This window comes from Tamandua tetradactyla, chromosome 23 (assembly GCF_023851605.1).
Source record: "Tamandua tetradactyla isolate mTamTet1 chromosome 23, mTamTet1.pri, whole genome shotgun sequence".
NCBI lineage: Eukaryota > Metazoa > Chordata > Mammalia > Pilosa > Myrmecophagidae > Tamandua > Tamandua tetradactyla.
The window spans coordinates 57,039,107-57,051,454 of NC_135349.1; the positions used below are offsets into that span (position 1 = coordinate 57,039,107).

General features: G+C 67.4%; 2 protein-coding genes across 4 annotated transcripts in view; one reads left to right on the forward strand and one right to left on the reverse strand.

The window, feature by feature from the left end:
- Nucleotides 1-5,118, forward strand: part of AXIN1 (axin 1) — a 72,145-nt gene extending 67,027 nt beyond the window's left edge. For both annotated transcript variants that reach the window (XM_077142338.1, XM_077142339.1), the window contains 5 exons: nt 1,872-2,389; nt 2,615-2,782; nt 3,468-3,713; nt 4,034-4,201; nt 4,286-5,118. In XM_077142338.1, coding sequence (XP_076998453.1) covers nt 1,872-2,389; nt 2,615-2,782; nt 3,468-3,713; nt 4,034-4,201; nt 4,286-4,412 — 1,227 coding nt within the window. In that variant the 3' untranslated portion in view covers nt 4,413-5,118. The remainder of the gene's footprint in view (nt 1-1,871; nt 2,390-2,614; nt 2,783-3,467; nt 3,714-4,033; nt 4,202-4,285) is intronic.
- PDIA2 (protein disulfide isomerase family A member 2) lies at nt 4,903-8,047 on the reverse strand. 2 transcript variants are annotated; one of them, XM_077142341.1, is made up of 9 exons: nt 7,876-8,047; nt 7,175-7,381; nt 6,974-7,107; nt 6,767-6,904; nt 6,119-6,232; nt 5,789-6,030; nt 5,519-5,676; nt 5,257-5,438; nt 4,903-5,144 (listed from the first exon to the last, which is right to left on the reverse strand). In XM_077142341.1, the coding sequence occupies exons 1-9, from the start codon at nt 8,030-8,032 to the stop codon at nt 4,968-4,970; spliced, it is 1,509 nt and encodes a 502-aa protein (XP_076998456.1). In that variant the 5' UTR covers nt 8,033-8,047; the 3' UTR covers nt 4,903-4,967. The 2 variants fall into 2 exon arrangements, with proteins under 2 accessions (XP_076998456.1, XP_076998455.1); XM_077142340.1 differs by having other exon boundaries at nt 5,519-5,639; nt 5,707-6,030.
- Nucleotides 8,048-12,348: the final 4,301 nt, after the last annotated feature.

Consider the following 12,348-nt stretch of genomic DNA (forward strand, 5'->3'; position numbering starts at 1 on the left):
TGACCCCTGGACCAAAATGCTCAACCCCACAATCTTGGAGGCCAGGCCGTGCTGCCCCCACTGCCCCCCATCGTGGCCACCCCACAGGGCACTCACGGTGTGCGGTCAGGCTCACCCAGGGTAATGGCGCTCTCAGGGGGACTGGGCCCTTCCTTCTGCGTCTCGCAGCTTTGCGTCTCATCACGGCCCTGGAGCTCCCCAGGTACCCGTAGAGCAGCTGCACTCTGCTGCCTGGCGTGGGACTTCCCTGCAAAGCTGAGGCGCCACCCTTGCTTCCCCCCCGAGTCGGGACTGTCTGGAACTTGGCTGTAGGTGCTGCTCCAGGGGGTTCCAGCACTGCCTATTTACTACCTTCTAGTTTTAATGGGGGGCCTCAGCCCCACTGAATCACTTAGGCCAGTCTGGCTTGTACAGTTTCATTCCCAGGCACGGGTCTTGCACCCTGGGGCTGCCGACATAAGGGTGGGCTTTGTCCTGTCTCTGGTCGCCACTGGCACCCCCTTCCCTGCCCCCGGAACTGTGCCCCAAGCTGCAGTCCTGGGTGCCCACCTCCCCTGCTGGGCACCACCTTTCAGCCAAAGGCACGGCCCTGCCTCCTGCTCCAGCGTCAGGCAGCAGGTGACTCCATGTTGTGCATCCCAGAGCCGCGACTCCATTGTGTTCCCGAGAGGCAGCTGTGCCTGTCCCAGCTAGAGAGCGAGGCAGTGCAGGCGGGCTCTCCAGTGAAGGGCTCGCCTGAAGATCTTAATTGCCCGTGCACACACGTACATAAATCTTCCTCAGGAGATGGTTGTGCTACACTGGCCCCACCCACGACTGCTCACAGGGCTGGTGCCAACCTCAGGCCCAGTGTGTGCTAACCATTTAGTCCTCTGCAGTCCCAGGGGTCGTGACACTTACTTGCCCAAGCACACACGCCTGCACAGCTGGTAAATGGTGGAGTCAGGGCCTGAGGCCAGATCCACCCCTGAACAGGGCTGGGCTGTGTTGGGTTCTACAAAGGAGAAGGTGAGACTTTATCTTAGACAAGCACTTCATTTGGGGACCAGCCTCCGAGTGCGAGGCAGCCACTGCAGCCTCCTAGAGTCAGAGCCTTGTCCCACCACACCCTCCAGTGGGCGCAGACCACTGTGCATAGTCTCAGGTCCCACTGCACGTGGGCTCTGGTTGCAGTGCGGGCGCACATCACTGCCTGTGGGCTGAGATCCCTGTGTGGGCACAGATCACTGCCCTGGGGGCTCATGTTGCGCTGCATGTGGGCTTGGATCAGTGCATGTGGGCTCAGGCTGCACTGCACACAGGCCCAGGTCGTACTGCACATGGGCTCAGGTTGCACTGCACCTAGGCACAGATCACTGCGTATGGGCTGAGATCACTGCACATGGGCTGAGATCACTGCACGTGGGCACAGATCAGTGCACGTGGGCTGAGATCACTGCACGTGGGCTCAGGTCACCACACGTTTTTGACATTGTCCCCTGCGGCCAGTCAGTGGTGTGATGGGAACGTTGGCGCATTTTTGGGATTAGGTCGATCACATGCCGAGTTTACTGAGAAGGCTCTGTGGCTGTGACTCCTAGGGAATCAGATGAACTCGCCTCATTTAAGAATTAATCCAGCAGCGTGGATGTAAGATAAGTGAAAATCAGGAGCTATTCCATACTAAATATGAGCCTGCATTTATGGAGTTGAACTAAGGAGTTTAAAACTCGACACCGAAGTCTGTTTTAAGAAGCACCACAGACCGGGTAGCGCGTGCGGGACATGTGGCGCCCCAGTCTCGCCCCGCACCCTGTTTTCAGCTGCCTCCCAGCCCCGGCTGGGTGTTGCAGGCGGTTGGCGTGGCAACAGCACGGCCTCTGTCTGTGCAGGAGGAAGAGGGTGAGGATGTCGACGCAGCTCCCGGGCCCCCTGGCATGGGCCACAAGCTGCCCCCCGCCCAAGCCTGGCGCCACTTCCCTAACCGCTGCCCAGACACGGGCTGTGCCGGGGTGCGGGACGTCCACGAGGAGAACCCTGAGAGCATCCTGGATGAGCATGTGCAGCGCGTCATGCGGACGCCAGGGCGCCAGTCCCCAGGGCCCGGCCTCCGCTCCCCCAAGTCCAGCTCCCCGGACAGCGGGCGCCCAGCCAGGCCCCCGGGGCTGCTGAGCGGGGCCACGCCCGGACACAGCAAGCACGCGGCCGGCCTGCACCACCACCGGCATGCCCACCACCATACCCACCACGGCCCGGCGAAGCCCAAGGAGCAGGCGGAGGCTGACACCACCCGCAGGGTGCAGGGCAGCTCTGCCTGGGGCCCGGAGCCCCACGGCCACCTGGCCAGGCCCCGTGGCCACCCCGAGAGCACAGGCCCAGCCCCCAGCGCCCCCGACGGCCTCGGCTACAGGTGCGTCCGCGGCTCGGGGCTCATGGGTCTTCCCGGGGCTGAGCCGGCGTTTCCCATGGGTGTCACTCCCGTTGTGAGGCATGTCAGGTGGGAGGCGGGTGCGGGCGGTCCCTGGCCACATCCTGTCCTGTGCGCTGCACCCGTCGCCCCTGTGGGCCGCCTCGCCTCGGGAGGCCCCACCCAGCAGCCGTGGTGGTGGGCAGTGATGCGGCCTCCCTCCCGTAGTGGCAAGGTGAGTGTGCCCAAAAGAGGCGCCCGGAAGGCCGAGTCGGGGAAGAGCGCCGGCACTGAGGCTGCGGGCCCCACTGAGGACGTGGAGAAAAACCAGAAGATCCTCCAGTGGCTCCTGGAGGGCGAGAAGGAAATCAGTCGGCACAGAAAGAGTGGCCACGGGTGAGCCTGGCGGGGACCTGGGCACTGCAGCCTGCTGAGCACCTGCATTCCCTTCCCGAACGCCGGGCTCTGCACACTGTTCCGGGGCTTCACAGCCTCCTCTGCGTTTTCTCAGGGGAAGGTCCCAGCTGGGGGCCCAGCCTGACGGCCTGAGCCCCGGCCACCTCTTCCCGAGGCCCCTGCCCTGTGCCCTTTCCGCAGCCCTGGCCTGAGCCAGAGCTGAGGTTTCCACGCGCTCCGGGCACCGTGGCGACGGGAGGCACAGGCAGCCTGTAGACGTGGGTCGCTGTCACAGCAGTGGGGGGTGGACCAGGCTCTTTGGGGCTGGTGTCTGTGCTGGGGAGTCCCTCTAGTTTCTAATTGGAATTTCCCATATAATCCAGGTTTTCCACAGTGAGCATTTAACCTCAAATTGTTTTGAAATGCTAAACAGGATTCTTTTTTTAAAAAAGGAGTCAAGCAGTATGTGGTGGTTATCTCAGTCATTTTTAAAATTAAAAGCATAAGCATCAGAGACAGATGTTCCTACAGCGCGGGGTAAAGGGATGTGCAGGAAACAGAAAGGGCTGGAAGAGGCCTCAGTGGGAGGCAGGGAGCGTGTGACCGCCCTGCCCTGCCCCAGGCCTGGCTGTACTCTGGCCCCTGCCTGTGTCCGATGCCGCGGCGCTCTCTCCTGCCTCCAAAGGTCCTCGGCTGCGAAGAAGCAGCAGCCCCACGAGAGCACCAGGCCCCTCTCCGTCGAGCGCCTGGGGGCCGTGCACCCCTGGGTCAGCGCACAGCTCCGCAGCTCCGTGCAGCCCTCCCACCTCTTCGTTCAGGACCCCACGATGCCCCCCAACCCGGCCCCCAACCCCCTGACCCAGCTGGAGGAGGCGCGCAGGCGCCTGGAGGAGGACGAGAAGAGGACGAGCAGAGCGCCCCCCAAGCAGAGGTGGGGCTGGGGCCTGGGGGTCGTGGGGCAGCCGGGGGCCTGTAGGGCTGACCTCCCCGCTTCTCCCTTGGCATGAATGGGGGTAGGGGCGGGCGCTTCCAGACCCCAGCGGTGGGTGCTGCCCCCCGTGGCTCCCAACGCTGCCGCGCCCCCGAGCAGCCCTAGGAGCCCTGGCTGGCACTGGGCTGCCGAAGAGCAGGCAGCTGTCAGACAAGGCCCTGTGGGCACAGCCCCGGCGGTCCGAGGTCTGGGGCCAGCATGGGAGGGTGGTGGCCGTGTCGGAGCAGCATGGGCCCTGCCACTGCCACCCTCTGCTCCAGGACACGGTCCCAGCGGAAGGCGGGTGGGGGCGGCACGCAGCCGTGTGACAGCGTCGTGGTGGCCTACTACTTCTGCGGGGAGCCCATCCCCTACCGCACCCTGGTGCGCGGCCGCGGGGTCACTCTGGGCCAGTTCAAGGAGCTGCTGACCAAGAAGGGCAGCTACAGGTACGCGGGCGGGGATTGGGGGGCTCGGGGAGCTCGGGCACGGCCCTCACCGCTGCGCTCACTTCCTCACTCATCGCCACGCAGATACTACTTCAAGAAGGCGAGCGACGAGTTCGACTGCGGCGTGGTGTTTGAGGAGGTGCGCGAGGACGGCGCCCTGCTGCCCGTCTTTGAGGAGAAGATCATAGGGAAGGTGGAGAAGGTGGACTGACGGCCGCGGCACCCAGCCCTGCTGCTCTCTGCGCGCGGGGGCGGTCCTTCCGTGGGGGCCACCTACCCCATGGCCACCAGCCCCGAGGGTCCCTCTGCTGCTAACTGTGGTCCGCCTGGCTCCCTCGAGCCACCTGCGCTGCAGGGCCTGTGAGGAGCCCGTGTCACTGAGTGCCTTCAGCCCCGCCCACCGCGGTGCCCCCTGCCGCGCCCCTGTAAATATGGACATTCTCCGGCCAGCCCCACGGCCGCTGCGCCCGTTTTCCACGCGCGGACTTGTACATGATCTTTTCAGAGGTACTTGGGTAACAATGAAACAAAATAAATTTTGAGTCTTGCCCTGCCTTGTCCCTGTCCTTGTCCGCTGAGGCGCAGCTGAGGGCAGCCCCTCCCACCTGCCTTCCCCCAGCCTTGGGTCCAGCCTGTGCAGAGGTGGGAGCAGAGGCCGACACCGTCCCCCCACGCCCCTTCCTGCCGGGAACCACGCACAGTCCAGGACACAACTCTTTATTGCGCCCACGGCGGCGCGCGGGCCCTGCGGCAGCCCTGGGCACAGCTACAACTCCTCCTTGGGTCCCGGGGTGGGGCTGGGGGGTGTCTCCTGTGAGGGGCCAGGGGTACCCCCTGCAGAGGGGGCTCCAGGGGCGCCGGGCTCCTCCACGGGCAGCTCACCCCCGTGCTCCAGGAACTTGGAGAGGGTCTCTAGGTCCCTGGCGCCCTTGTATTCAATCACCTGCAGGGACACGGCCAGGATGGCAGGCGCCGCCCATCCCTACAGGCCCCACCCCGTCTTCCTTCCAGGTAGAGGCGGGTGGCCCCTGCCCAGCCCTGCCTGCTGGCCTCACCTTCCGGCCTGGCCCTGCCGGGAAGAACTTGAGCGTGGGGAAGCCGTGCACGGCAAAGGCCCCCAGCTCATTGGCCGTGGCGTCCAGCTCGGCGATGAGAATGTCCTCGCGGTCCCTGTACTTCTCAGCCAGGGCCTCCCAGGCCGGGGCCATCTCCTGGCAGTGGGTGCACCAGGGTGCGTCTGGGGTGTCGGGATGGCCACGGTCAGCAGGCTGACCAGGCTTGGGCCTCAGGGGCCCCTCGCCCACCCTCTGCACTCACAGAACTTGATAAACACGTTCTTGGCTTCATCAAACGCCACCTGCTCGAAGTTGCTGCCCACAAGGCTCTTGACGGGCTGCTGGTCCCAGTCGGGCGGGAGCTCCTGACTCAGGCGATAGGGCTGGGGGCGACCCGGGGCGTCGGCAGGGTCCACACCCCTGGACCCCCCCGGAGGATGCACCACTGACCTGCACCTGCCCGCTGAGCACTGCCTGGCAGAAGGTGACGACAGCGGCCGCGGTAACCAGCCCCCCGGCCTCGGGCGCGTACTTCCTGGTGGTCTCGATGTTGATGAAGCGCAGGGCGGGCGCCTCCTGGGCCTTCAGGCCGAAATACCGCAGCACGTGGTCATTGTCCGCAGCCACGTCCACCACCACGAACAGCACCTGGCCCCGGAACGGGGGGGCAGCCTCTTCGAAGGCAGCCAGCAGCGCCCCGTGCGCGGCCAGCGTCCGGTTGAGGAAGAGCAGCAGATGGTTGAGGACCCTGGCAGCGAAGATCTTGGGGGACGTCTGCAGGGAGGGGCTCCGGTCGGGGCTCCTCCAGGACGTCCCCTGGGCCGGACAGCCCCCCAGGCGCAGCCCCGCGCCGCCGGCTCACCTGGCTGTTGAACTCTGTGACCAGGTGCATGCTGTGCGTGAGGAGGAAGCGAGACAGCTGCTCCCCATCCAGGCCAAGCGTGTCCACGGGAAAGTCAGCGCGGCCCTCGTCAAACTGGATCACAGCAGAGGTCAGCGGGACCCGGGGCTGCCCGGCCCCCCTGCCCTGGGCCCGCCCACCAGGCCCACCCCAGTCAGGGCCCCGCCCACCTCCGCCCCTACACGTCGGGGCCCCGCCCACCTGGCGTACCCAGTCAGGGCCCCGCCCACCAGGCTCCACCCCATCAGGGCCCCCATCAAGGCCCCGCCCACCTGGCTCCACCCCATCAGGGCCCCCATCAAGGCCCCGCCCACCAGCCCACACCCAGTCAGGGCTCCGCCCACCAGGCCCACCCCAGTCAGGGCCCCGCCCACCGCCCCCCCACACGTCGGGGCCCCGCCCACCAGGCTCCACCCCATCAGGGCCCCATCAAGGCCCCGCCCACCAGGCTCCACCCCATCAAGGCCCCGCCCACCGGCCCACACCCAGTCAGGGCCCCGCCCACCACCACCCCCCACACGTCGGGGCCCCGCCCACCTGGCTCCACCCCATCAGGGCCCCCATCAAGGCCCCGCCCACCAGGCTCCTCCCCGCAATTGCTGGCCCTACCTTCTTGAAAAGAACCACGGTGTCCTTGGTGAGGCCAAACTTCTGGAAGAGCTGTGACCGGTCAGTGAGGCCAAAGGTCAGGTCCAGGGCATCCCGAGCCAGAGCCAGGAAGGTGGCCACGTTCTCGTCCTGCAGGTCCTGTGGGTACCCCGTGAGCTCGGCTGCCCCCCGCCCCCGTGCCCGCGGCCCGTCCCTGCCCCCACCCACCTGGAAGAAGCCGATGACCACAACTTCCCGGCCTTCCATCAGGGCCTGCACGTCCTCCTCGTCCTCCAACCGCGTCGCGCTGGGCCCCACCCGCCGCCGCAGCCACTCCGCAATGCCCTCGGCCTCTCGGGGTCCTGTGGGGGCACCCCTCAGCTGGCCTTCTCCAGCCCGTGGCCCAGCCCCCCACCACGCAGACCCCACCTGTGTACTCCTCGGGGTGCGTCCTGTTCCCGTCTCGGAAGAACTTGAGCGCGGGGTACCCGCTCACGCCAAACTCCTCTGTCAGCTCCGGCTCTGCAGGCCCATCTACCTTGGCCAGGGTGGCCTTGGCGGACTCTGCCGCTAGCAGGGCAGCAGCCTTGCTATACTCAGGAGCCAGAGCCTGGCACTGCCCGCACCCTGGGGCATCTGGGAGATGGAGCCATGAGTGCCCCCTCTCAGCCCCCCAGTGGCCCTCGGGGTCCAGCCCTGCCCAGCCACGCAGTCCTCCCCTGGCGGCCCCGGATTCCCAGGCACTTGGCCAGCCCCTTCCTCCAGGCACCCCAGGGCAGGTCAGCACAGCGCAGCCAGCTGTTGATGCCAGCAGAGAAGTGGGTGCCTTTTAAAAGGATTGTGGAAAATAACACACCCACAGGAGCGTGCCACACCACCTGGCCGCAAAGCCTAATGCTGAAACCTGACCTTTATGGGTGGGTGCCGGCCAGAGGGTGGCCTCAGGGCGGGTAGCAGGGGTCCTAGCCCACCCGCAGGTGGACACCCCAGGCCCAACTCAGCTGAGCCATGTCCACGATCCGTGGGGTGCAGGGGTGCGGCAGGCGTGAGGGGAGGCACTGTGCACCACGGCCACCCGCATTCCCCCCCCGCCCACCGCGCCCACCCGCGCCTGCCGCCAGGGCACTCACAGAACTGCACCAGCAGGGCGGGGTGTGCCTGCAGGGCTGGGCCCAGTGTGTCCCGGCCCAACACCAGGACCCTATCCTCCTCCAGGGGCTCCCCCGGGCCCGCGGCCCGGAGCAGCGGCAGCAGCAGCAGCAGCACAGGCAGCAGCTGGCGGGCCATGGTGTGCCCACGGCCCGACACGGGGGCAGATAAGGGGGCCTGGGGCCAAGCAGCTACCGCCACGTGGCCTTGAGGGGAGATAAGGCGCCCGTGGCGGGGGGAGGGGGGGAGGCAGGAGGAGGCAACACGGCTGGCACAGATGTGCTCCATGCGGCCACCGGGGGCCTGGATGCCAGGGGGTGGGCAGGGTTCGGGGGTCCCTGGGGGGTGGCCCAAGGGCGACTCCGTCCTTCCAGTCCTCGCAGACGTGGAGTGCCCGCTCCCAGGCCAGGCGGCCGTCCTGCTGTCAGTGACCACGTCAGGTGCCCTGCCCCTGGACTGTGGCGTCGTGATCCCTTCAGATGAGCCCCAGCTCCTTCAGCTCAGCCAGGCCCCTGCCAGGGGCGGGCAGCAGAGCTGGGCTGGGGCCACTTGCCTGGGAGGTCCCTGGGAGACGAGGGTGACCAGGCACCCCGGCAGCCCGACCTGGGGAGCCCCGTTATTGTGATGGTCGGCGGCCCCAGTGGCACCCACTTGGCCTGCGTCAGACCCTCGATGCGGGTCCAGCTGACAGACCTCCAGGAGCCTCTTCTTCCAGGGGCGTGGTGCTCCCGAGCCACCCTGGCCTGCGCCTCATCCGGGGGCAGCTCGTGCCCTCCAGGTCAGCCAGGTGGTCTGGGGGGCAGAGCAGCTGCCTCCAGCCAGCCATGGTGCTCTTGCACCCACTAGGACCTCCAGCCGGCCTACTGCCCTGAGGGACTGAGGAGCCTGTGGGTGAGGCTCCCTGTGTCTCAGAATTGGGGGTGCTCAGGGATGGGGCCCTGGGCAGAGCAGACCCCACACCCAACGCCCGAGGGGCAGGTGCTGTGGCCGCCTGGCCCCTGGCCCAGCCCCTCCCTCACTCCAGGGCCAGAGGCGCAAATCAGAACCCAGCAGGGTGAGAGCCCAGGGGCCGGCTGCTGGCTCGGTGGGTGACCCCGGGACCCTCCTTGCAGCAAAGGCTCTGCCTTCCTACACTCCTTAGGGGCTCCCCGAAAGCTCCAGAGCCCCTCCATAGCCTATTCTAGGACACCCCTGAGCCCCCACCCTGCTTTGGGCCTGGCGTCTCTCTGAACAGCTTCGGAAAGCCTAGGGCTCCTTCCTGTGGTGTTTTTGGGGGACCTCTTGGCTCAGGATCTGGGTCCCCTTCCCCCTGCACTTTGCAGTTTCTTGGGATCGGGCCACGCCCTGCGCATCCCGGCCCCACCTGGGGAGAGGCACCTGCTCCCAGCTCTTAGCCCTTCCCCACAGGGGTCGGTCCTGGACAAAGTCCCCATCCACCACTGCCCGGTGGAGGGCCGCGCCCCCAAAATTGCAGCCCCTGCTGTGGCCGCTGGGACCCGGGTCCCACCTGGCTGCTCACGTCAGCTGGAGCCGCTCCAGCAGCTGTGCCCCCAGCTTGTACGCGCCCAGCCCCGGCATGCGGGCCTGGCTCAGTGCTCAGCCCCAGCGCGACTGCTGTGAGCTCACCCTGGCCAGAAGCGTCCCCCATGCCCAGCGCCACACTGGGTCTCAGGGGACCCCAGACCTCAGGCTATCATTACCCGCAGGCCCCACAGCCCGCGCGCCCGGGGCTGCTACACAGCAGTGACCCCGGAGCTTAATGAGGGGGCGCACCCCACAGCCTCCAGGCCCTGCAAAGAGGGATCACCTGGGCATGGCCACCCAGGACTGCACAGTACTGACCCTGCGGGCAGGCGTGGCACTGGTGGGTGGCCCTGCAGGAACCTGGGGACCCCAACGGGGTCTGTCCTTTGGAGCTCTTAAAGCTCTTGGGGAAGCATGCTGAGAGGGGAGCAGAAAGCTTGACCCCTAAGGGACCTTGGTGGGGGGCAGGGCTGTGAAGGAGCAGGTGGCAGAGCAGGGCCTGAGCCCCTCCCGGCCTGGACACCCAGGGGTGGACAGACCTCTGCCAGCAGGTGTGGGGGACACACAGGCAGGCCCCCTTGAGCCCCACCTGCTGTCTCTCCAAGGCAGGAGCCCTGGAGCCAGAGCCAGACCCTTGAGGAACCCCACCCTGCTGCCCCTTCCCAGGGCTTAGGGGGCCTGGGACTCTGGTGGCCTTGTGCCCAGCCAGAGGGCAGTCAGGCTTGGGGCAGCCTGACCCCCATCGGTACACAGGTGGGTGGGGGCACCGATCTGAGGGAGGTGGAGGCCTGATGGGGGTAGAAGACCCCTGCCCCGGGTCCCTGTCCACCCCCACCTCGCCGGCCACTTGAAATGGACTCAGGTCTCAGTGTCTGGGGGCTCCTGGCCAAAGGCCTAGGTTTGACCCAGACCAGCCCCCCACCCCCCAGCAACCCTGTAGGGTGGAGTGGGGGTTCCATCTTTAAAAGAAAGAAGAAACAGGCATGATTCCACCCCCTAAAAAGGGGGCCACAGTTCTGCCCAGCGTGGCGGGGCGGTGTCTGGCTGCAGCACGGGGGACCCAGTGGGGCCTGTTGGAGGAGGCGGGCGGGTGGCAAGGGGCCCCCGGCCCAGAGGCTGCACATGAGCCTGGGGGCGGGCACGGGGCTCCCACACAGAGCCTTTCCTGCAGTCCTGGGGCTCTCTGGTCAGCGCCCCCAGCCTCGAATGCCCGCCCAGCGGCCGAAGCAGGAGGCCTCCCAGCAAGAGCAGCGGGCACCGCGGCCGTGCAGTGCCCCACCACCACACACCGGCTCGGGCCACCCTGGGGCCCAGGACCTCGCCCAGGTCAGCACACGGCCGGGCACGCGTGGGGACCCTGAAGCCACTGTGCCCACCATGGTCTCTCTCCAGCAGGGCCACTGGCCTGGGCCCCCTCATGTATCCGCCCCACCGCACCCCTCCCTGGCCGCCACACCCCTCGGCTTCTCCACGGCCATCAGTGGGCCAGGCGCCCAGGCTCGGGGGCCGTGGGGAGCACAAGCCAGGGTCTCTGGTGGCCCCAGGGGCTGTGCATCCGACGTGCAGGGTGGGCATAAAGACACTTTAACTCATCTCAAAGCTTGAGCTCTGACATCTGGGGAACCTCAAGGCAGCTTTAGAGCCTGTGGGCTGTGGGACACTCTGGAAACGTCCAAACTAGAAGGCCTCAGAGTCCTGCAGTCAGGCCTGAGCAGGGTCTGGGCCGGGAGCAGCTGGAGGGCCCCTGGGCCCCTAGCGAGGGGTGGGGCCGCTCACAGGGGGCTCTGCACCTCCGCCCCGGCCAAACCGAAGCCCGCTGCCCTTCCCGGCGAGCCAGGCCGGGCGTCTCTGCACAGCAGTGGGGCAGCGCGGGGCGGAGACCCCCAGCCGCCCTCAGTGCCACCCCCTCCCCCTCAGGTACCTCAGGTTCAGGGCCAGGAGTCATCTCGGGGACCTGCCAGCAACCCCTGGACCACGGTGACACCCCTACTGCTCAGCCGTGCCCAGGGGAGCTGGGGTGAGGGGAACGCAAGGAAACGCCCGGCCTGGGTGGCACTCGGCTCCCCCCGCCCCCGCCCCATCTTGTGCTCTAACCTCCACCAGGTGTGCTCGCTGCAGGTGGGGCAGGGACATGGCAGGTGGGAGGTAGGGAGGGACGGGGCTGGAGCTGGGGGCGTGGTGGGGTGGGGCGGGGCTGGAGCTGGGGGCGTGGTGGGGCTGCACAGTGGTGGGGGTGCAGGGCGGGGCTTCAGCCTCCCGGGCTCCTGGAAGACGCTGGGCGCCCAGCTCCCACACTTCGTCAGGGAGTTCAGATTCCCCCTGGCCCATCCAGCAGGGGCCTCTGTGTGCCCTGCTGACCCTCTCCTCTGCCCCCAGGAAGACTGCAAGGGGCTGGTCTGGAAGGCAGACTGGGTTCCTGCACTGGTGGGTGCCGGGCACCCTGGGGGGGCTGCCCGCTGGGCCCACCCGGGCCTCCTGCCCAATGTTCTATGCGATGGCAGTGGCCACTATCCTAGCCTCCAGCCTGTGCAGCTGCAGGGTCCCCTCCGGCCCCGGGACCCCTGAGCCCCTGCCCAGTGCCCAGCGGTGCAGCCTGCACTTGGGAGACCAGGCAGCCCCAGGTCCTGAGAAGAGGCCCCTGCCCGCGCAGGGCTCCAGGGCTGTCACTCAGAAGGGGACCTGGCCGGCAGGCGAGCCCCGGGACCAGGCAGGCGCCGCACAACATCAGCGCTTCAGCTTGGCCTGGGTCCCCACCTGGGGGCAGGAGGCACGGCCAGGCCTTCCAGGAGGTCCGTGTCCTCCAGTCCAGATTCAGGCCCGGGCAGACCTCACCCAGGCTGGCCACCGCCCAGCGACCTTGAGGGGCCCTGAGGGCCTGGCTGCATCGGGGCGTCCCTCCAGCAGGCTCAGAGGCCGTTTCTGAGGGTGCC

Coding starts and splice junctions, on each gene's coding strand:
- PDIA2 (XM_077142340.1), bottom strand. CDS start 8,032: ATGGCCCGCCAGCTGCTGCCTGTGCTGCTGCTGCTGCTGCCGCTGCTC. Junction 6,905..6,973: donor TGGTCATCGGCTTCTTCCAG/GTGGGTGGGGGC, acceptor GGGTACCCACAG/GACCTGCAGGACGAGAACGT. Junction 5,640..5,706: donor TGCTCAGCGGGCAGGTGCAG/GTCAGTGGTGCA, acceptor GGTCGCCCCCAG/CCCTATCGCCTGAGTCAGGA.